The sequence below is a fragment of the Bombus huntii genome, chromosome 11 (assembly GCF_024542735.1).
Source record: "Bombus huntii isolate Logan2020A chromosome 11, iyBomHunt1.1, whole genome shotgun sequence".
In the NCBI taxonomy this organism is placed as follows: Eukaryota; Metazoa; Arthropoda; class Insecta; order Hymenoptera; family Apidae; genus Bombus; species Bombus huntii.
Window position 1 is genome coordinate 1,394,246 of NC_066248.1, and position 23,713 is coordinate 1,417,958.

The 23,713-nt window shown below is 34.4% G+C and overlaps 2 protein-coding genes and 4 non-coding genes across 6 annotated transcripts; 4 read left to right on the forward strand and 2 right to left on the reverse strand.

The window, feature by feature from the left end:
* Positions 1 to 5,497: 5,497 nt before the first annotated feature.
* Trnaa-agc (transfer RNA alanine (anticodon AGC)) lies at positions 5,498 to 5,570 on the reverse strand. The gene has a single exon. It is a non-coding gene; the product is annotated as a tRNA-Ala (tRNA).
* A 1,759-nt stretch (positions 5,571 to 7,329) lies between these two features.
* Positions 7,330 to 7,401, forward strand: Trnap-cgg (transfer RNA proline (anticodon CGG)). Its single transcript has one exon. It is a non-coding gene; the product is annotated as a tRNA-Pro (tRNA).
* Positions 7,402 to 8,524: 1,123 nt separating this feature from the next.
* Positions 8,525 to 17,156, forward strand: LOC126871056 (3,4-dihydroxyphenylacetaldehyde synthase 2-like). Its single transcript, XM_050629420.1, has 9 exons — positions 8,525 to 8,660; positions 11,792 to 12,043; positions 12,783 to 13,016; positions 14,481 to 14,610; positions 15,072 to 15,332; positions 15,504 to 15,621; positions 15,700 to 15,790; positions 15,911 to 16,111; positions 16,457 to 17,156. The coding sequence occupies exons 2-9, from the start codon at positions 11,843 to 11,845 to the stop codon at positions 16,757 to 16,759; spliced, it is 1,539 nt and encodes a 512-aa protein (XP_050485377.1). The 5' UTR covers positions 8,525 to 8,660; positions 11,792 to 11,842; the 3' UTR covers positions 16,760 to 17,156.
* LOC126871499 (U5 spliceosomal RNA) lies at positions 13,492 to 13,612 on the forward strand. Its single transcript, XR_007691668.1, has one exon. It is a non-coding gene; the product is annotated as a U5 spliceosomal RNA (small nuclear RNA).
* Trnap-agg (transfer RNA proline (anticodon AGG)) lies at positions 13,982 to 14,053 on the reverse strand. Its single transcript has one exon. It is a non-coding gene; the product is annotated as a tRNA-Pro (tRNA).
* Positions 17,157 to 18,147: 991 nt separating the features above from the next.
* Positions 18,148 to 23,552, forward strand: LOC126871298 (peroxisomal N(1)-acetyl-spermine/spermidine oxidase-like). Its single transcript, XM_050629934.1, has 7 exons — positions 18,148 to 18,153; positions 18,826 to 19,103; positions 19,519 to 19,869; positions 20,238 to 20,429; positions 21,425 to 21,750; positions 22,346 to 22,624; positions 22,816 to 23,552. The coding sequence occupies exons 1-7, from the start codon at positions 18,148 to 18,150 to the stop codon at positions 22,986 to 22,988; spliced, it is 1,605 nt and encodes a 534-aa protein (XP_050485891.1). The 3' UTR covers positions 22,989 to 23,552.
* Positions 23,553 to 23,713: the final 161 nt, after the last annotated feature.

Sequence of the window (23,713 nt, forward strand, 5' to 3'; positions counted from 1 at the left end):
AAGGATGGAAAGATAAATTCATTGAATATCGCCGAAAGAGAATTTTCCAACTTTTTACGTTTTTCTAATATTCAAATGTTTCAGTAGAACCGAGAAGGCAAGCTGTCTGTCATATAAAATGAAGAAGAACTTATGTATATGAAGATTCGAGCTTTACTTCTTACCACCTACCCACCTCGAAGACTATTCTGGCTTCAAACCAGCTGGCACCATTAACCCAAATATACATACATATATGCCATTCATAATGAAGAGAGTTCCCAGTAGATAAATTAATCACAAACTCCCCAATGCATTCTTCGCAACTATAGACCTCGGAATTCCCCGATTCGATAATTTACCAGTGAATGAAAGATTCAGGTATCGACAGAAAGTATTATCCGAGGTTTACTTCCACGCTATCTACGTACGTACATATATGCACATAAAAGCATATGCATACGATGCTTCAATAAAACTAGAATTTGTAATAACTTCGATATATATACATATATATAATAATTTGACTGGTAATTAGGCGAACTCGTGACAGATTTTCCAAGAAGGGTTTTATAATTTGGAACGTTTCTTTCTCCATATCTGTATTAAATTTTCAACTTCTATAAGCAAATTAATCTATGAAACACTACAAAACACAAACTTCGATTTTCGTATTTAGACTGAAATATAACGAACGTCAATGTGCTGGAAATTAGTAGCGCGAAGAAAATAAATTATACGCTTTCTGTGAAAAGAATTTTCTTCGCCAAAAAGTAGACTACAGGAGAAATTGATGAATATTTATGCGCGTACATGCAACAAACTTGCATAACATAAACACAATCTTTCATAGTCTATCTTCGCACGTCGCTCTATTTAAAAACAATATTTCTTAAGCGTACAAACACTCGAAGCGTCTCGTATAGCCGTGCCAGTTCGTATACGCGAGAGTGCGTTTTAAACTCAAAGCGCGCAGCCTTCTCTAAACGAAAATCGCGTTCGTCGGTGATGCAACACCTGCAGTTCCTTTCAAAGAAAGATCTTCGAGTACAGGCACGGCCGAGCATTCTTGCGCGGCCCCCTCTATGTCAAACTGTTTTCTCGGTGCGTAGAAACGCGGCATAAGTTGGTGGCGCGACGTTCCGCGGACAGGTGAGCGTGGAAACGGAAATGGAACGCGCGTCTGTTGGACGTGTGCTTGGCCGCGCGTGTACGGGCCAGCTCGCGTGGGATGAGCGTGTGCTGGTGCGGATTGACGTCGGTGTGCGCACCCACGCCACACACCACGCACCGTTCGTGTTCTCCACACCGGCTTGCCCGACTATAGGATCAATATAAACGATGACATAGCGAGAGCTCATCTTTAAGCCACGCCTGCGAGGCCGCGAGCGCCAATGCAGCTACGATCCACCGGCCACGCGGCCAATAGGCGGCTAGCATCGATTTTTCGCGGGCTTTTTTTTCGCGAAAGTGAATTTCTTCGCGACGCTAACGGGAGTGCCGGGCCAAGCGCAACAGAGAGACACGCGGAGAAACGGTGGGACGAGAGAGAGTATCGCACGGTGGCGAGGAAGCAGCGAGACAGAGACGATACCGTCGAGTGTACGGTAGGGAGAGAACAGGGATGGAAGTAGAAATAGAATGAGGCGCTACGCGCGAGGATGGTGTAGCAGCGATGGTGCGAGAGAGGGAGTGTAGCAGGGAGTAAAAGAGGAGACGCCTGTGGAGAAGGCGGAGGATGAGGATCGATGAGGACAGGGTGACTCTTCCAGGGGTAAACGAACCCCCATTTCATCTACCCTTCGCGCTGTTATCGGCTGTCCCTTTTTCAATCGACGGAACCCCTGCTGCTAGAGTATCGACGTGGCCCGCGAGTTCATCTGCATGCGTGGCCTGTTGCCTGTTGCAAGACGCGGCCGCATGATGCAGCCACGCCGCGCACGTATACATCGTTCGTCACGCTTTTTCACGCGCTCGTTCAAACACGCGACACGCGAGCCTGTCGGTCCGCCGAACATTAATCCCGGACGTCCGTTGGACAACGATGGTTCCGCGAGCTATCGATGGGCTTTAACAAATCGAACCGGGCTATGGGAAAAGAAGATATCGCTCGAGATCAGATTTCAGAGAAATGAAAAACATTGTAGGTGTCTAAAGGTAGTCTTTATTCTCTTTTTCGACAGATTCGTAGAAGAAGCCCAACGTACTAGAACAAAATGAAAGATTAGATGGACCAATGTACATTTGGCGACCGATCTTTTTATTTGACAATAAAATATTTTCGACAGAGATGGAAGAATTTTTCAGACCATTTGGTTCTTCTTATCCCGAACTAAGCTGGAGAATTTGATATTCGGAAATGAATATCTGGTTAGCAGACTACTCGATATTCTCGGTAACGCTCGTGAAAGTTCGTCAAATTGTTCTTCGTCCGATACTTAATTTCAATTCGGATTTTATGGGAAAGCGATGTCTTCGCTACTCCGAGCAAGAAATGGTTCGAACAGATCATTTGTAATCAACGATTTATAAGAGGTATCACGAAGCCTGTCGGTCCGCCGAAGGCTTCGTGGGCTTCAAAATTTATCGTTATTTCCTTTGCCATTATAAATCAATATCTCTTCCGAAGAAAATCCTCGTTATAGGTTAGGAACCTACAAAACGTGCTTCATAACAATTGTTGGATGCGGAATTATTTATATATAATTTTCGAATACGAAAGATATACGATACTCAATTAGCTCATAAGGGGTTTCATCAGTTTCATCGCTTCAATTCACCATGAATTCACCACTTAAAACAGCTGATTAAACTGGATGCCATAACGCTTGTACGTTTCTTGTGTCTTATCACCATTGCGTTAGATACCTGTGTATGTTACAATGATTTATTATCAAGTTGAAAAGCGATATATTTTCTGCAATCTACAACAACGCCTTCTTCCTTATGTCTATATCTACATACATATATCTTCATAATGAATAGCGATGAGAATGCCGAAAATGCATTTCCAGGAAACTTGTTTCGATATTTTTAACTATTGAAATTTTATACATATAGTGATATTGTTATACGGTGTTCGTTATTCTCTTAACCTATATTATGTAATATATAATACCTAATACCTAAATCATATTTGTATTTATCATAAAACAAAATTTTCTTTCCATCTTCTATAATTCAATTTGTATTAATTTCTTCGTACAAATTCTCAACTATGATTCTTTTAAGATTCTTTTTCGCTAATAAACAGTTTCCTGACACTGATTCTCATTAAAATAATTCTACGTTATTTTGCATGCTTTCACTGTTCAGTCCTTGTGCGGTAAATGTTCATTGTAGTATTCCGATTGGCTATAGAAATTCTTCTCGTGTGGTTATGAGTTAAGCAGTTTTATGTAATCCACAAAACAATTACCTTCCACGTACAATCTTCCGATTATCAATTCATTCGAATTTCATTGAGAATCTTGTAATCCAAATTCCAAATTGAATTTCTTAGTTATGCTATCTGCTTATTTTAGCTACGGATAATAAGCTGAAAATTTGTTACAACTGTATCTTTGTGTAATAAAAGGGATTATATATCATGGGAAATACCATACCGTGATACCATATCCCTATACGCTATTGTACTTAATACTAATTATCCTATGAGACATTTTGTAATTTTTCGAATACGACATTGAAATTAATGTGTATAGTATTGAAAGTACAATACTATTTGGTTTAGGTCGAATGTACCTGAAGTAGTAAGATTTAATTATAAGATATAAACAAGATGAATGTAGAAGATAAAGTAATTCGATTATCTAGGTATTATATTAGATATTTGAAAATTTTGATGAAAAAGTTAATCAGAAGCAACCATGTCAATGATATTCGATTGATAGGTTTCAAATCTCTATTTATTTAAAATTGACCATGACGTAAACAACTTGCTGTTTAATTCAATCCTATTACATCGAAATATCTTCATATAAATTTCCTTTGTAGAACATATTTGTTGAAATTAAAGACTAAAATTTCCTACAGAAGAAATACGTACTATTTTATATGGAAAGAATGGATGTTGATTTACATATAAGCAAAAAATTTTCGACTTTGTTAGTTCGGTACTCTGTGGCGCGAAATATATTGCGCGGGAAAGTTTGTTTCGCCTATTTATACGCGTTGTTTTGCGGAACAACACGAAATAGCGATATATAAAGTAGTAACTAACTAAGAAGGACGATAACATGTACGAGGGTATAGCAACAAACGAAAGAAATAAAGGGAATACAGTCTTTACCACAAAAAATGAATTACATTTGAAAAAGTCATAAATTAATATTATTATTAAAAGAAATTGGAATTTTAAGCAATTATACTATTTTTATGAGGTTATAAATTTGTCAACCTATCGATTAATAATTTTTTAAGCAATATGTATTATGTATTTTGTACCAAAACTAACGCGATGTAGTAATCTAATTTTATTAATTAAGGATAAATAATAACTACTGAAATTAAAAAATTACCAATCTTGAATATATAACGTTTATGTATTTTATCAATATTTTAAGATAAAAGGGGAGAAGACGCCAATTCTCGTCTACTCTGCCCTCTATGACGGTCCGTTAAAACACTCAACACACTATCGAAAAGATTCCACGTCTCGATAGCTCCACAGATAACTCGATAACTCGAGTCATTTGTGGTTTACGGAACACCGTGACACATCTCCTGTAATACCGATCATTTAAAGGTCTTATTACGCTCTTTATGATTTATAACATGTTGTCGAGTACATGTATATGTGTACGTACTCCTATTGTTTAAAAATCAAAATTTGAAAACTGTAGTTATTAAGTTCAAAAAGCTTAAAAAGTTTAATTATGCCCGTATGTTAAGAAAAAGTTATTTTCACATTTAGTACAAATAGAACCACGGACGAGATCCCTCGTCCATCGATTTCCTTTTGTCGTTTAAAATTAACGAAACATTTACAACAGGCCATGAAATCATTCGCTCACTCTTTGCAATGAAAACAACAGAGGCGCTTTTGAAGCATTCGTTCTCACTTTCTTACGTGTATATCGTGGAGACACGAACAGATATACGTTTCCACTTTCATTTTTTATTTATACTAGAATGGAGAATAAACGAGCATCCGTTCGCCTAGTGTAAATGTACCATAATAATAGTTCACGTTCAGATAAACGAACATAATGACCAGAAGTTTGTTTAATTGAGCATTAACATGGCAATAACTAAGATTTTGTTTGAATAAACGGAGCTCGTTCAAACGAACTAATTACAATAAACGTAACGTTGTAAATTGTAGTGTTGTAAATTGTAGTGGACGTAATAAAAATTCTTTTCGAGGTCGGTATTTCAGGATGCGAGATGCGAAATTTCATATAATCTCACGTCTATTCCGTATTTAATTAATGATAGTACCATTTAAGGATGAAATAAAATTTTAAATTTTATTATGTAAAATTATAAAATTTATTTAAAAAAATATGTTCCGATTTGGAGGCGCCGGGTATCGATCCCGGTACCTCTCGCATGCTAAGCGAGCGCTCTACCATCTGAGCTACGCCCCCGGTATTTTACGACATTTTTATCTTATATTTTTATATTCGTTTATTTTTATATGATATGAAGTTTTTACTTATTTCACATTACAAAACGCATAATAATGCATGAAATGCATATATTGAACGATCTAAATCAATATTATTGCAATAGTATTAAAATGTTTATTATGGACTGTAAAAATGTTACATTTCACATCAAATTTAATTTTTGTATGTTTCTAGATAAAGGAATGCTAACTTTTTCTTTTGTTAAAACATGTTCAAGTTAGAATTTGTATAAGAAACATAAAACAGTTCTGGTTCATGGTAGTGATACAATTAAACATGTTGGCCGTGACAATCACCACACATATTCATGGTCATATCATTGTTTCTTAACTATCGGCGTTATGCAAGTAAATTCTTAGTAAATAATGTACGTACTTAGTATGGATTCCATGAAACGAAAAGCCACATTTACGTTGTCTAAATTATAGGTCAACTTGCATTCGGTTACTATTAAAGCATAATTCAAACGTAATTTTCATAGTTTAAGAACTTAACACTGTATATCATAGAAATATATATACAATGATAACATTGGGTGGAAAATAGCTTTAACCTTCTGTTTTGACAAACCTTTTTAACATTATGTTTTAACGATAAACAAGTACGCGTTAATAATAATATACGTGCATATTATGAAATAAATTATAAAATATCGCAGTTTAAGCAGAATATTAATAATTCTCAGTAAAATAAAAAACTCAAAGTACTACCTACTTACACGCGGATTAAATCGTGATGCGAGATCGCGACAGGATCGCGCATAAATCGAGCACGGAACATGAAACGAAAAGCAGCGATGACTCGAGCGCGACTCATGCTGCCGATTGTTAAAAAGTGAAGTCTGTTGCGAATTCTCAACTAAGTGCCGATCAGTCAGGTTGCAACCGATCGGTTGATATCGCGAACCTTGAACGAAATTAACGCTCAAGGTGGAGGTAAATTAAATATACCGGGTAGTATGGTTATTTATTTGCACCTTTTAGTATACACGAAGAGTTTGACGTTTTGATGAAGACTATTGTAAGATTTTGTTGATATTGCTTCCAGAAACTTAGTCTGGTCTTTATATACTAATTTTCCTTATAACTATTTCCTTTGACTTGACCCATCGGACACTTGGGCTGATCATAACCTCTTAACGAGGTTAAGTATCACTTGGGAGATAGGAAATCACTTGGAAAGTTTTGGACTTTTGAACAACAAAGGCAAAGGTGCTGTTCGAATCATAAACGGACGGCCACTCCAAATCCCGAACAGAGTCGACTATGCTGACTCTTCTGAATTTTTTGCCGATCAACTGTGATTAACAATGACGCGAGCCGATATCGGCTCGTCGATTTCTATCTCTGTGTGCTCTTGTTCCATTGGTTTCCTTGAATTTTCCGGAACATGCACAAGTCTAAGCTATTTGAACGGCTGATGTACAGAAAAGTTAACGGCGAATATGAAAGAATAAGAAATTACCATTCTCCGTTGTTCGCTGTGATAACACTTCCAGGTGTTAGAAAAACAAACGCGACGAGCTAAATGGTTGGGATATAAGATACGAGGCAAAAACATTCACAAGATTCTCACTTTTCGTTGTTTCCAAACAAGCGAAACTTTCTGAAAATACGATGACTTGATGTTTCTTGTTTTTAATAACTTGTTAATAATTACATTTTATTTATTTAATCAAGAGCTTGGTAATGATTAACATAAAAAAATTTTTCAAGTCGGCTCGTTGGTCTAGGGGTATGATTCTCGCTTCGGGTGCGAGAGGTCCCGGGTTCAAATCCCGGACGAGCCCAAAGTAAATCTTTTTTTGTTCTTTTCTTAATTACTCATAGGGTTGATAATTACAGATTTAATGGTATAATATTCCATTTAACCGTTATTCTTTTTAGTCAATGAATGGAGAGTTCAACTCATGTGGAATGCACAACAAAATATGAAGTTAAATTATAAATGTACTAATTGTGGTTACATTAGTAATTTTAAGCAATTTTACTTTCCCCTTGGCTGGATTATACATGTAGACAAAGAAGCACCAGTCAGTTGGCAGCTAAATCTCAATGGACTATTTGTGAAACAGGATTAACAGATTGATTTCATTCATTGCATTATTCACACGTTGTGTTATATTATCCACGTATAAATATCGTTATGGATTATAAAATATAACCAAATTTGAAGCGTTGATATGAAATTATTAATTTATCGATATTTTTTATTTCATTCCATTTGGTCAGGTCTGTAATATTCACGAAATATTGACGAAAAAGAGCAACACGTAATAAGACAGCAGCCTGAAGTAATCGAAGATATGTTGTAAATTGTTCTAGTTAGAAATGTAACAGTTAGAAGTTTTTAGCCATTATCTGCTCACGTGTAAGATAGCTTACAAGGCTAGTTCAAATAAGTCCCTCATTTCTATAGCCCAGTTATAATGATGCAAAGATCATGCATATGTAAAGAAATATTGCAACGAATACAAACTTATTACGAACCTTACACGTCACTTTTAATGTTATCCTCAATTATTGCTTAAAGTAACCAAAAGTTATTTTGGCTATTTTATTATTAAATTATGTATAATTTATATGTTAATATACAGGTGCCCCCATCACAAAATCCACAGAAATCATACTGTATGTCGTTAAAACTCATGGAAATATCCTGAATTTTAATTATTGTTGTATCATGAGTGGTATTGTTTCGCATAAAAATTACATACGATTATATACGTAAGGCGATGCAAATAGAATCTAAGATATGCAGGAAATGAATGGAAAAATCGCCTTTGCCTTTTATGTATTGTCGTAATCTACCAAGGTTGGCCGCAGCATTCAAAATCGATTTAGTTGATAGTATACACAGAAACGCCGGCCATTTAAACACCGTTATAATCGGTAAATGGGAAATGGTCTTAGGTAGCCGAAGCTATATAAAGGGGATGGCTCTATTATTACAGTCAGTGGGCTATATACTCGTCGTAGGTAAAACTTGTCTTAAAAATTTCAAGTCTGCTTTCTCTTCGTCCAAATTGCAAATTAACTTCGCTTTTAAGTAAGTAAACTTACTTTTATTCAATGACTCAATTTATATCTTGTTACCCTTAATTTCATGTTCATGAATTCACGAATTTATTGAACGTTACTGGTCAGTCGTACGATTTATCGATCGTTCTGTGTATTAATTCATTAAGAAAATAATGGTTGATACGATGTTATTTCAATTCTATCGTAAATCATAAACATTACCATAGTGGAGTGATCGATCTGTAGCGAATCTTAAATGTAAGTCAATTGATTGCATAAATTGCGCGCTTTGATTAATTTTTAACATTTAAAAATAGTTGATAGTTAAATACTTTATTTTTTAAGTAGGGAATGCGATAAAAGTCTACTTGGAAAGATTAATTGAATCGTACAAATAGAAATATAACGAGATGCGAACTTATCTTTTATGGTAAATTAATAAATTACAATTGCCAACGAATTAAAATTTACGAAGATACGTAAAAGTGAGAAAATAATTAGTTTTAGTTACTTCGCCGAATATCTGTTATTCTTTTATTATTTTGTTACTGTTACATCTGTTACATCTGTTATTATTTTGTAACTCGTTTCGTATGTTTCAAATTATATCATTTTTTAACGTAAAATGACGTCAACATTATACCAGCAATTATACGAAATACAACATATTTTCCAAATTTACAAGATAAGTACTATTTAGACAGCTAATATAAAATTCGAAAATGTGATAACAGCGATCTGAATGATTATTATTTATTCGTTTTTTATTTTTAACACCTTTCTCCACCGATATAATTTTCTTTGATGAAACGAAGGCCGTTATGCTTGGATGCTTTGATTTTATATTCTTCCGTGTGTTCTGGATTATTTCAAGGACATTTTTTCTATGTTTAAAATTTTTACAGCTTCTTTTTGTTTATTAAAAGGAGGTAAGAGTATTTAGAGACGATTTCTTATATTTCATCAGTGAACAAAATTAGAACGTCAGTTGTTTTTAAATGTTAAATACTCCTTTTCCATATTAAAATTTGTTTTTCTACCAAAATCGTTTCTACAGAGCTACCCGTAATGTGTATTCTGAATTATCGTACATCGTATTAATTATTTTAATTAGAAATTTAAGCAGCCTCTACTAATGAAATAATTTTTATCGAAAGCGTCATATTTTCAATATTATTACATAAATTTTAGGAATTTATCTGTCTAATTATTCATTCACATACATACAACGTGTTGAAAATGACAACGTGAGTTCGTGCTTGCCACCCATACGCAGATGCGTTAGTTATAAGAAATAGTAACTAGAAGATAATCCTAGTTACAATCGATAGATTTAATCGATAGGCTTAAGATGCTTTCTTGTTTTTATCCCTAGTTTTTCTAAGCGCGTGCAATAAAGGTTATTTCGGCTCACAACGGTGTGATAGATTTATCTATTCAATAAAATAATAACTATTGTGATCCTACCTCTGAGTATAGAAATAACAACACGATGTTACTACGATTTCGTAATGATATTTTTATGTTAAATTTATGCTTTTATATCATTTTTATACAGTAGACGTTCGTATAATGTGATGTTCGTGGCGCGTATTACGCGATCAGAAAATTAATACCGCGCACGTGTATAACACAATAACTGTATAAGTACTATGTGGCAGTAAATCTTAGAAAGTGTATGTGGAAATATTAGAGCTGGAAGAGCATATATTACCATCTTAGGCAGCGCCATTTGTAATCGTTTTGCCTCTACTTTCTCCCTGTACTGTTGTATAATAGAGATCATTTAATTAAAGTAATAAGCTGAAATTGTGTGTAAATTGATAGCTTGATAACGTAAAAGAACAGAAGATACAGTAAAAACTAACAAATACGTGTATGCGTTACTATACAGTGTTAAGTAATAAATAGAAAAAAAATTATTTCTTTCATATAATAAACAATCAATAGTTTCTCAACTATTGAGCTTCTTCTTTAAATAATTTGCATAAATCCAATTTGTAACATAATCGTGCTTCAATTATGCAACTGTTTACGCATAATGGCTCATAATGGTATCAGATTTCCGCGTTTAGCGTAACAAGTGTCGTTAACAGGTCACCTGTTAACATCGAGGAATTCTATAATTTGTGACATTAGAACCTCGTTAGACAATCTGTTTAACCATTTACGATACTTTCATGAATTTCTTCGAAACGCTTCTTGAAATAGAATCTTTTCCGTTTCCTTGGTGTTACACGCTGATTAAGTTTTTTTTTTTTTTTTTTTGAATAATTATGGAGAAAGCAGGAGAAAGTTTTCTATATGTGGATATTTAAAGTTATCCAGCGCGGTTGAAGAAAAGTCAGTTACTCGTGGACCATTCTCGATTCGATATCTGTGTCATAGTTTTCAGTCACGTGTTATTCCATTCGATCATCAAGATCGATCTCGATTTGAAATTTGAGATTCGTATGTTATTCAGTGCTAATGTTATGTGAGTATTTGTTTCGTGCTTTCTTATTCACAAATTATCATTTCGAATCTGTGAATGTCAAAAGCAAACAAGTTTCAGGATTTTATGTATTTCAGTTTGATGTTCTTTGTGAAGAATCGCGGATAATTGTGTTTTGTTTTAATTATCGTTTTAAGTAATGACGTGTCCTGTTTATTATTATAAAAATGTCATGGAGAATATTTCCTTAATGAATTTCAGTTTGTGAATCACATGTACCTGTTAACTTGGAATAAAAAAATATACCGTTAATGTGTTGAAATGTAAATTAGCTCTTCTCGTTTGGAGAGAAAATAATGTTTTGTGTGTGACGTGCTGATAAATGAAAACGTACGCGTTACGTTTCATTGGTAATGTGGCGAATGCATCGAACGTATCGGATCCGTTAGTGCAAATAGTTTCTGCTAGAAAGGATTATTCGTTCAGATGAAAGTGAAGTATATCAATGTTTAGCCGTAAGACAAATCAGCACATGCGATTCAAATCTTTTATATGCTTCGAGAAAAATAATTTAAATTTGTCTACAATCATTTTTTATTATATAATTATTTTTAGAATATGTTTTGAATATCTTTATCGATACTATTTCCATTATCAAATAACTTTTTTTCGTTGCTCTTTTTATCCCTTTTAACATCTTATTTATTTACCTATTTTATTTACAGACACAGAAATAATCAGCCGAACGTCCTAATTTTCGTAAATTCTTGCCAACAATGGACAGCAAGGAGTTCCTCGATTTTGGCAAGGCAATGATCGATTTCGTGGCTAATTATACGGACAACATAAGAGATAGAGATGTCCTTGCGGATGTGGAGCCAGGATATCTTTCTAAACTGCTACCGGAAGAAGCTCCACAGAAACCGGAAGATTGGCAACAAGTGCTTATAGACGTCGAGCGTTATATTTTACCAGGGGTAAGACATTTTATTACCTGCAATTTTTCTCTCCCTTAAAGAAAAGGATTTCGTAATTTTGTAATTTCACTCGCTATTCAATTACCGGCATAAGAAAAATATATTTCTTATTACGTCATTACAAAATGGCCTGTTGGCCTATCGAGATTAATTGGGATCAAAGAATGGAAAAAAAGTTGGATTATAGACGTTCGTACGAGGAATATTTCTATTAACCTTCGTACTAATTGTAGGAGTTCTTACTGTAACTCTTAATGTCTCTACTCTGTACTGTTTTATTTCACTTAGTCTATTTTGTCTCGCTTGCACTGTCTACTTTTTACCGTTGGTCCTTGTGCAGTAAATCTAAGTACTTGGAGTTATCCGGAGGGACACGATTTTATTTTTTCGCGTTCGAAAACTATTCAACTCGTTAGAAGCATATTCGCGAAGAATCCACCAACAGCTGTAACATGTTCGTGAGCAGTGTTCGTCAACGGGTTCATTAGTTGGTGGTGACGCATCTTAAGAAACACATACATAAAACTGTTTCAACAGATAAAATACAGTCTGCCAAATTTCTGGAGAAATTTGCAAATTTTACTTATCGCGAATTGATATTAAAAAATAAATAATAAATAATAAGCAGAAGAAACTTTGACATTATTTGTGGAATTATCGTTTTCTCTTCGATAATTGTTATCCGATCATATAAATATTTAATACAACTTTTTTATTGAATGAATCGTTTGTTTTACAGGTGACCCATTGGAATTCACCACACTTCCACGCATTCTATCCAACGGGAAACTCGTATCCCTCGATTGTAGCTGATATTCTAAGCGCTGCCATTGGTTCTATAGGATTATCGTGGATAGCTTCTCCTGCGTGCACTGAACTAGAAGTAATAACATTGAATTGGATGGCAAAATTATTAGGATTACCAAAACACTTTCTGCACAGTAACGAAGGGTTTGGAGGAGGTGTTATACAGGTAAATAATTATAAAAAAGTAAGGGTACTGTAGAAGAATATTAAAAATATTCTTCATACAGGAAAATATTAAACATGTTTTCGTTCTTGTTCCAATAATATTTCTATTTCGTATAAAACATTTGTAAATAATATTTTAATTTGTGAAGTAGTATTTATTATTATGTATACGACTGAACGCTGTATTATGAACGAATTATCGAATCGGATGATTTACTTAAATAAATTTAGAATATATGTATAAAATTTTATATACATATAATATAAAAATAAATATATAAGAATATATAAAAAGATAAATATATAAAATATTTTAAAATAATAAGTCAAACAACGGTATATGCTATTCAATAACGCATATAGCGTTTCGACGAATGAACGCGAATTAGTACACGTACTTGACGCCAGAGGGAGAGGCTTCTCGCTAGTGAAGTAGCTACTGGTATAATATAACTGCCAGCAGAACGACTGGTTCGGTACTCTGGTTTCCCTTCAAATCACGTATAAATCTTTCGCCTTTTACTAAAGATTTCCGTGGAGGGGAACAATTGATGAGTCTGTAAACTAATTTTTTGTCGCACCCAACGTATGTTGGGTCATTTATAATTGAAAAACATAACAATTTTTGCAGGAAATTGAACGATGGTAAATGCCAAAGATATTCTCTCAACGAATAGACCGTTGTTAAAAATTTTCTTGCAGATCGTCTTTGAAAATGCGCTGTAAAATGCAGGAATTATGTATGTTTGAACGTTTAAAATATTATCATTAGGTATGAAATACCTGCAATTCACTTCTCAAATTTTTGTGAAAGGAGTTATTCTCTTAGTATTTATTTAACAGGAGATGTTATATGAAGATGAAGTGATGGGTCGAGTAAAATTTTGTAGATGACAAAATTGTTCAGTATTTTGTTATATATTTCAGCAATTTTTAATAGTCGGTAGCATTAATTAAAAAAAAATTGGGCTCGTCCGGGATTTGAACCCGGGACCTCTCGCACCCTAAGCGAGAATCATACCCCTAGACCAACGAGCCGATGTGTACAGCTGCTGATTGATTATTAAGAAAATTAACAATTGTACAACAGTATTGACAAAATGAAATAAGTTTTAGAAATTATTGTAACTTCATTTTCATACATTACTTTACGAGTATACCGTTTTAGTTCTACCTCAAGGTTATTATTCATTCGTACTACAACCGTGTCAAATTTATTTGTTATTAAATTAATTTATTTAAATTTAAATCACAATATATGCAATACAATTTATTCTAAGTAAATAAGTTAAAATCTTTCAAATAAATCACGATTTTCATATGCAGTAGTAACTTGAAATTATAAGCACGTATATTTTTTAATTGCATTCGAGTAAATAAAAAATTAGAAATTCTGCGTGCAAAATGTCGTTGGTAATTTGGGCTATTGTTAATACAGTAATTTTTATTTGTGTGGAATAATTAGGGATCAGCCAGCGAGACCACGTTAATAGCTTTGTTAACAGCAAAGGAACAAACAACACGTCGTATGAAACATCTACACCCAGATTTGGATGAAGCTATCATCAAGAACAAATTAGTTGCATATGGATCTGGTATGTATCGTATAATGCAAAACTTGTTGTCCATTTTAATCTCTTAATTATTTTTCTAAATCTCCTTGTTTTAATCAGTATCATAAATTATAATTTAAGGTGATTTATAATTACGTCCATGATTTATAATAATTACATCTGTGCGTATTAAATATATAAATTATTTAATTTCTAATATATCAATATCCTCAATATATTTAGCCTGCGATTGCTTTTCTACATCCTGTTTTTATAGGTTAAAATGTTATCTGTCGTCTAAACTATGTATTGTCGATAATATCATTATTTGACCAGAAGCCAAAAAGCTAATTACATGTATAAAATGGTTAAATAAATCGACATACGAAAGTTACCGTACGAAGGTATCATTTAAATAAGAAAATTCTACTCTCTAAGATCTACTCACATTCGTAAATTCAAGTTTCATTGTTTTTATACGTTTTTTGAAATTTGCTCTACAGATCAATCGAACTCGTCTATAGAGAAAGGGGGAATATTGGCATCGATTCCTGTGAGACTTTTACCTACCGATGACAACTGTGTCTTACGTGGTGAAACGTTGCTGAGAGCGGTCAAAGAGGATTTAGAGAAAGGTTTAATACCGTGTTGCGTGATATCAACTTTGGGAACCACTGGTACATGTGCTTTCGATAAACTCGACGAATTGGGACCTATTTGCAAGGAATACAATATGTGGTTGCACGTCGACGCAGCTTACGCAGGTAAATCTATTCTTATAAGATATTATCTTTGTAGTAGCTGTGTTCGTATATTTTTGTTAAAATAAGGATACTATAGGGATATTGAAATTTTTTAATTTAAAATTTAAATTGACAAACACGTCGAATTACGACTAATTGCGAACGAATATATTGTTTTCTTTTCTTTTACAGGTGCTGCCTTCATTTGTCCCGAGTATCGATATTTAATGTCCGGCGTTGAATATAGTGATTCCTTTGTTGTGAACGCGCACAAGTGGATGTTAGTTAATTTCGACTGTTCTCTTTTTTGGTACGTATATACTTTTATTTCACGATATTAAAATCGAACGATAATTGGATAACAGAAAAGAATCGAAAATGATTTCAGGGTTAAAGATTCTAGGAAACTTGTCGAGACGTTTAACGTAGAAAGAATTTACTTAGAACATAATAAACAAGGACCAGTTCCAGATTACAGAGTACGTGCTTTTTCTTAAAAATATCGATTTACTTTATTCCGTTATATCGTAAAATGTCTTATGCTTCAAAGTTATTTTAGATTTGAACAAAAATTTAATACGCTAACAATTATTTTTCAGCACTGGCAAATTTCTTTGGGTCGCCGTTTCCGTTCCTTAAAAATCTGGTTTGTACTTCGTATATACGGAAGCGAAGGAATCGAGCAATATATACGAAATATGATACAAATGGCAGAGATGTTTGAAAATTATGTTAAATCTGACGATAGATTTGAACTAGCGACAGAGAGGTCTATGTCTTTAGTCTGTTTCAGATTGAGGGTATGTACGACAAAATGAAGACGCTTGTATCGCACATTGACTTTCTTACAATTTGGTAACTGGTGGTACAAGCGGAAAGGGGGTGATTCTACGTGAAAAAAGAAGTCGAAAATATAGAATAAAAATTTTTCGTTCGGGGCTTTGTTTTCGAGAAAATCGATTTTGAATTTTCGCTCGGTACGCGTGCGGTACGTTATAACGAATCTCGCTGTAGATCGCTGTCTCGATGGAAAAATAAAAAAAAAAAAAAAAGAAAAGAAAAAAAAAATAAAAAAATGCATTTTCAATTGAAACGTTTGAAAAAAAATACTTTATGACGAACTTAAAAAATATTTCTTATTTCAGGGTGATGATCGGTTGACAAAGGAACTTATCGATCGCCTAACAGAACGAAGGAAGCTTTATGTAATTGCTGCGACGCACCGTGGAAGATTAATCGTCCGATTTGTGGTAGGTTCGCGTATTTCTCGCGAAGAAGATATCACGTTTGCATGGAAGGAAATTACGAGTCAAGCGACAGAAATTTTGCAATCATTGACTCCTGCTGTAGAGAGAGAGGTACATGAATCTTTCAAAAATTCGGCAGGCGATATCGTGTCGAGGATACAAAGTTTGAACATTGAATCAAAAACGCAAAAGATATCATAGAGCTGTGCTGCATAATGTTACTTCAATGTGTTGCAAAAAGATTCTTTGACCAGAGACAACGTCAAGGAAGAATAAAAGAATCATTTTGTACGAAACTTGATTTTTAGTAAAATTACATGGTAGTATATGTATTTACAGATTTAGGCTGCCGAACAAAAAATATTCTTGTTCAAATAAATTAATGAGAGAATAGTACAAGATTTTTGAAAATTATATATCGCAGCTTTAAATAATTATTATTTGAGTGTTAGATCATATAAATATACTACAACAACAGAGATATTCTACGGTAATAGACTATACAAAAAAAATATAGGATATAATTTGTAATTTAATTTAAGCTTGAATTATATCGTAAGAATGTATCTTCGTCGACAATAAATATTTTAAGTCCATACGAACTATCTTTGATCCTTAACATTTATATTTTTGCGATAACGAAATGATCAACTTCGGTAAAAAAATTAAATTCCAAAAGTTGGAATCTTCGTATCGTATTTCGAAATCCGTGCATGACTCTAACCTTCTCACGTGCCATGTACATTTATGTAGAAATATATAGCGGCACACGAGCTAGAGGACAAGCCAAAACATGTTGCTGTTTTGCCTCGGAGTATCAACATCGTTAGGACATTCATAATATAATAATAAATAAACTCCGTGCAAAAGAATCTCACCGCCACGTGCAACCGTCAAACGAAGACGAATTTGAATTTTCCGGTATTCCCTCGACCAGTATTAATAAAGCAGAAAAAAGAGGTCGAAAATATAGAATAAACATTTTTCGTTCGAGGCTTTGTTTTCGAGAAAATCGACTTTGAATTCTCGCTCGGTACGCGTGCACTTTATCGCGTCTCGTTATAACGGATCTCACTGTAGATCGTTGACTCGATGGAAAAATAAAAAAAAAAAAAAAATTAAAAAAATGTTCTATATTTTCGACTTCTTTTTTCGCGTAGAATCACCCCCTTTCCGCTTGTACCACCAGTTACCAACCACCCTGTATATTTACGTGAATAGCAAGAATTTTTTATCAAATGATAAGATACAATATTAAAGCAACTATATGAATAAAAAATAGATTTATATTTGCGCTAACATTACGTACGTACCTAGCTACAGCAAGTTGAATAGCTTAAAATAATTAAAATGCAAAAACGAATAAACAATGCTACGCATAAAAATATAGAAACTTTGCGTATGAACATTTAAATACCTGCTACATCCTCTTTTCATTTCGACGATTTATCCCATTCATCCAATCAGATGTATGCGCTATGTAATTTATGACTTACGATTTCAGTGATCCGTTAGTTAAAGTAATTCAATGACTAAGTAAAATCTTTATCATAGTTGGCTTTGATGAATATTCTCGACAGTAAAACATCATGACGGTAAGGATCGTTTGTTTGCGCGTGTGATATGCTCTCTTCATAGCAACGTTCGCCAATAAGGAACTCACCTTAATTATATCTAAATTTTTATCAAGATTAATTTTCATCGTCTTCATGAACAAATCCAGTGATTTCGCCGATTTATGTCCAATGAGATGCTACTTAAGAGGGCTAAATTATCGTTTCGAATATTCCGAACAATTCTAGTAAGGTAGATAAAGACATTCCTACGTATGTCACTTCACTTAACCGTATGAAACTCGTGTCTTCGATTTCTTAATCATGTTCCGCGTATAATTTCTAACAAAAACAACGAGTAATTGATAAAAAGTCTGTTTATTTCATTTGTCGTAAAGATACGTATGATTTTGTAGAAAAGTTTTTGCGAGGTTGGAATTCACGTTTAACAGCTCCATCTACTGTCTGTGTCAGATTAGACAGGGGATCTGATATTTAACTTAGAATGTCTTTCTTTCTCTGTATTTTTATCGATGCTTTTTAATCGTTAATTAAATTGAACGACAGTTATTAATTTTACACTGCAGGAAAATGGTCGGTAAATCGAAAGATACGACGGTGTTCTAACAATTTGTTTATGAAATCATGACTGACATATATCTTACGTACTTAGGAATAATTGTTAGGAAAAGAATTTAAGTAACAGACTTCTAGAAAGCAGTGAAATGTACCAACGTAAAATCAATTAATTTGTACGATCTATGCATATGTAGAAACTTTGCATCGAGCAAAGGAGGAAAAGAAAAAGATATACCACCATGTCCAAAACTAGCCAGATTCGAAACGTGTCAGTTGGACCCCTGTATGTTGGATCCATGCAAACCAGAACCAACGGTTGTTATCATTGGTGCAGGAATGGCTGGACTTTCAGCGGCGCATCGGTTGGCGCAATGTGGCCTTCAAAATTTCACGATATTAGAGGCGACGGATAGGTATTTAAAATATATTAAATTAATATAATTGCGCGAGAGTATATCAAACACCTATAATTGTTATCTAAAATACAATTTTGTCGAATAAAGACATACGAGTTGACGTTTCAAAAAAAAAGGCATACGATTTCCATAGTTTCTCGCAAACCCTTTATTAATTTCACTTTTTTTATTTAGCAGTCAAACTCTGTAGCAAAAGATACTTTTACGCCTTCGAGATGTTTTTGATAGAAGCTTCGTTCAAATGATTAATTAACATTTTAAGATAAATCTCGAGTCACTGACTTCTAAATACCTCTGGATACTTGATTTTCATCGATACTTTTATTCGTCATTGAAAGAAACAAAAGATCAAAATTTCAAAGAAACGTTTAAAAACGAATTACTTGGTACCTATAACGAATCTTGTTTGTAGACCAGGAGGTCGAATTCATTCGTGTTGGTTGGGTGATGTGGTGGCCGAGATGGGTGCAACCTGGATCGAAGGAGGGTGCGTGGCGAATCCTGTATTCACGCTAGCTGCTCAAGAAGGTCTTCTGAAGCCACCGCTCTTCAGGCCTGATCCGAGTCGTGGTCTTTTTTGTACAAGCGATGGCCGCGCTATCGATCTTCCTGTCAGCATTACGGCTTATCATACGTTTCGGCAGATCGAGCAACAGGCGGCAACTCTTTTCTCTCTAGGTTGTGGCCGCACCCACGGAACGTTGCTGAATTTTATGGGCGTTCGAATTCAGCAGGAGCTGCACAATTTTCCGGAGGAGCAACGGTACAGTTGTCCAGGTCAACTGCAAACTTTATCAGCAGCGATGTAAAAGTAGTTGTGGTCTTTCAGTAATTATTAAACGTTATTTACAATAGTAAATATTCGTTAAGAAATGAAAGTAACGTTCGGCACACCATTTCATTAGAATATGTCGAATTAATTGCAAGCATCGACCTTTTAATTGCGAGCAATTCCTTCGACTCACGTACTCACTTGGCCGATTATTTCACGTTCATTTACGTTCGTATTTATACAAACGTGGCGCGCAAGATTCTCTAATTAATCAACGTTACGTTACATCACTGCGTTTTTAACGACACGATATCGTCGATCGTTCTGCTTCGGTACCATCGGTGATCTCGCGATTTCAGATATGACGCGGCCAGGGTGATGTACGGGATGACAAACTGCGTGAGATGTCGCTGCGGAGATGATCTGTCGCTGGTTTCTGCAGATCAGTTTGGAAGTTATATCGAGATACCTGGTGGTAACGTGAGAGTGCCCCTTGGATACGTCGGAGTGCTTGCACCTCTGTTACGAGATTTGCCGAGTTGCGCTCTCAAGTTGGTTGAAACAAACATTGTCATAAATGTCATTTTCGCAGGAGAAGTTTATTTTTTCGCTGTGAAAATTACTCCGTCGTAAAAATTTCGAGGGAAATACTATCTTGGATTATTTATTTCTGAAGATAAAATCCTTGTAAAAATACTTTATTTATCCGATTCTCGTTATTTTTATCACACGATTCCACGTCTTGGTGTATTTTCATATTAAAAAATATGACATTATTTTTGGAAATATTTATCGATCGATCGTTCCTGAATTTGATATTAAAACGCGTTAAGACAGGTTGCCGAAAATGTGATTGACAGAGCTCGAAATGCACTGAATTTCGAGCTCATTTTAATTGTTAATTTATTAGTCATTATTATTAGCGAGAGACGTCTATTTCAAAATTCATCTTATTAACTGTGAAACTCGATTTTCTTCGCGAATCTTCCGCAAGAGTGAAATTCGTAAACTCTCATCGTAAACATCTCTGTGACAAAATCTATTCATAACGTTTCCAGTACACAGATTAGTTTCTTTATAGTTCATTATTCACCCAAACTTACAAGTATTCGTTGATCAATATCAATTTACTGCTCTTATCAGAATACGTTGACTGCATTAAACTAGTCGTATAAAACCTATTTTATAGTTTTAAGATACACGAATGAACTTTTAAAGTCGATTTATTAGCAACGATATGATCAGTTGCTTCGCTGTTAAAAAGCTATAGATTCTTCAAGATTAATATGTTGTTCATACTTGCAAAAATTTTACTATATTAATAGGCATTCACAAATATCACACAGTAAACGTAAACGCTGTACATTTTTCAAAAATCGAAACCATCTTCCAAAGTATGAACTAATATTGTTATTATTATTGTCAAAAAATACTTGCAAGAATAACTTGCAATTTATCAATTTACTAATAGCATTATTAATCGGTGCAAGAGTGATACGTTTCGGGTGCCGAACTTACGTTTGTATGAAATTTATTTTTATATTAGATACTGCAAGCCAGTGAGTTGCATTAGATGGGGCGCCATAAGCGATTCGTGTCCTCGGGCGGTGGTGAAGTGTTGCGATGGCGAAGAATTTCCAGCCGATTACGTGATCGTCACAGTGTCCCTTGGTGTCTTGAAGCATCAACACGATAAACTTTTCTGTCCAGCATTACCCGCGGAAAAAGTCGAAGCTATTTGCAAATTAGGATACGGATACGTAAATAAAATATTCCTGGAATATGCAAGGCCGTTCTGGGTTTGGAAGGAGGGAGGCATTAAACTGGCTTGGTCAGCTGATGAACTCGCTGACAGATGCGACTGGGTGAAAGGTAGGCTAAGCTTGTTTTTCAACGTGCCACTGACAAGTTGTTTGGAAACTTGACGAGAATGTTATTCATTCATTGTGAAATTATGGTGAATCGAAAGCGAAACTTGAAACAGCAAAAAAATATACGATTAGTAAGTTTTACGTTTTCGACTATTATCTTTTGAATAAACTTGAATAAAGATGCAAATTATCCTTTGTAGTTTCAATTACTTTTCATAAATTTATAAAATCGCCGTATGCTTTAAAAAACATTCGGCGTATTTGCCGAATTCGTCATACTTTGGCCAATCCAGCCAAGAAAGTAATATTATTTATCGGTATAAAAGTAGGAGAGAAATATTTCCCATCGAAATAATATCAACATAGTAATTTAGAATTTACTAATTTTAGTCAAATCTATTTGTACCTTCATCGGTATCTTGCTTTTCAAGTATCTTTTCTATATAATCTATAAAATTCCATTCTTACTTTTTCTTCAGTTTCAATTCAAATTGGCACTTGATTATTTCTAAGCCATTGGATAAACTACAGATTTATTATTATTATTATTTTAAATTTCTTTCTAAATAACCGATCGATACTTTGATATATCTTAGGGATCTCAATAGTGGAAGAATTATCGACTTCGCAACATGTTTTGTGTGCGTGGGTTTGTGGCCGAGAGGCGGCAGATATGGAATTGTGCTCCGACGAAGAAGTCGTGGAGTCGATAACAAGAGTTCTTCGACAATTTACCGGTGATCCTACACTTCCCTACCCAGCAAATCTTCTCCGAAGCAAATGGTGCATGGATCAATACTTTGCTGGTTCATGTAGTTATATGGGGATGAACAGTACCGTTGGTCATCAATGTGATTTAGCTAGTCCATTGCCAGGTACGCGAACACGTAATTTCTAGTCGTGAATATTTTTTAAAGTTAATTCGTTCGAGAAACGTCTAAAGATTCCGAAATTATTCTCATTACGTTGAAATTAATTTAATTATAGCGGTTCTGACCACTATGAAGTCTGTTCTTATTTTGCACCCACGATGTATTTTTCCAACACTTTCTTTACCGTTTTCTAGGTACCTGCGAGCCTATACCACCGATTCTTTTATTCGCTGGAGAAGCTACGATTCCAGGACATTACAGTACAGTACACGGCGCCAGATTGAGCGGTATTCGCGAAGCGGAAAGAATAATTCAATTAACGAAACGGTTCGGTGGTCCGCCAACGAAAACATCCGATAACAGCTGAGTTCGTATATAATTTCGTGCAAGTAAGAAGTTACCATAAATGGTATTCGTCATAGTAAACGTGCCCGTCTTCTGTCCAGGATGACACCGATCAACGCATTTCATTCAAATAAAATCTTTTATATTTGAAATTTGACGAAGCTATGACATCGATGATTTTATATTATTTATGCAAAGCACGAAACGGAGAGTTGTGTTAAATTTTTTGAAAGATACGTTTAAACATTTTTCATTTGATAATTATATCTTTGGTTGTTGTAACGCATATTTCTGCTGTACCCTTATACCGCAAACTGTTAATCTTAATACAGAATATACGTTTTAGCATATTATTAAAATTAACGTTTCATTCACTTTCTTATAGCAAGATTTCAACTTTTCTGTCACAAGCACAGGAATACTGAATTCTTGTAACCTCTGCTACCCTGCTAGATCAGTGAAATCAAATGTTTTGCAATACAGTGCACTCTAATAAATATTACAATTCTTATATTAGCAAATGATCCTTGTCATTAATTATTTCTAATTATTTCTAATAGCCCTTTATCTTTGTCAATGATTTTATTTTACTATTCGAGCCTAGTGTCTCGAACATATCGAACATATCGTAAGAGTAAACGCAGAAGATTCATCTATGTACATGTAGATAGAATTAATTGTCATATCAATCGATGACAACATATAAAACAAGCATGCAAGACAACTATTGAGAAAGTCGTTTCTTGA

Excerpts from the sequence above, each read along its gene's own strand:
- LOC126871056 (XM_050629420.1), top strand. The coding sequence starts at position 11,843 with ATGGACAGCAAGGAGTTCCTCGATTTTGGCAAGGCAATGATCGATTTC. Across the intron at positions 14,611-15,071 it reads ATTAGTTGCATATGGATCTG|ATCAATCGAACTCGTCTATA; the intron begins GTATGTATCGTA and ends TTTGCTCTACAG. Across the intron at positions 16,112-16,456 it reads TAGTCTGTTTCAGATTGAGG|GGTGATGATCGGTTGACAAA; the intron begins GTATGTACGACA and ends TTCTTATTTCAG.
- LOC126871298 (XM_050629934.1), top strand. Across the intron at positions 20,430-21,424 it reads TTGCCGAGTTGCGCTCTCAA|ATACTGCAAGCCAGTGAGTT; the intron begins GTTGGTTGAAAC and ends TTTTTATATTAG. Across the intron at positions 21,751-22,345 it reads CAGATGCGACTGGGTGAAAG|GGATCTCAATAGTGGAAGAA; the intron begins GTAGGCTAAGCT and ends GATATATCTTAG.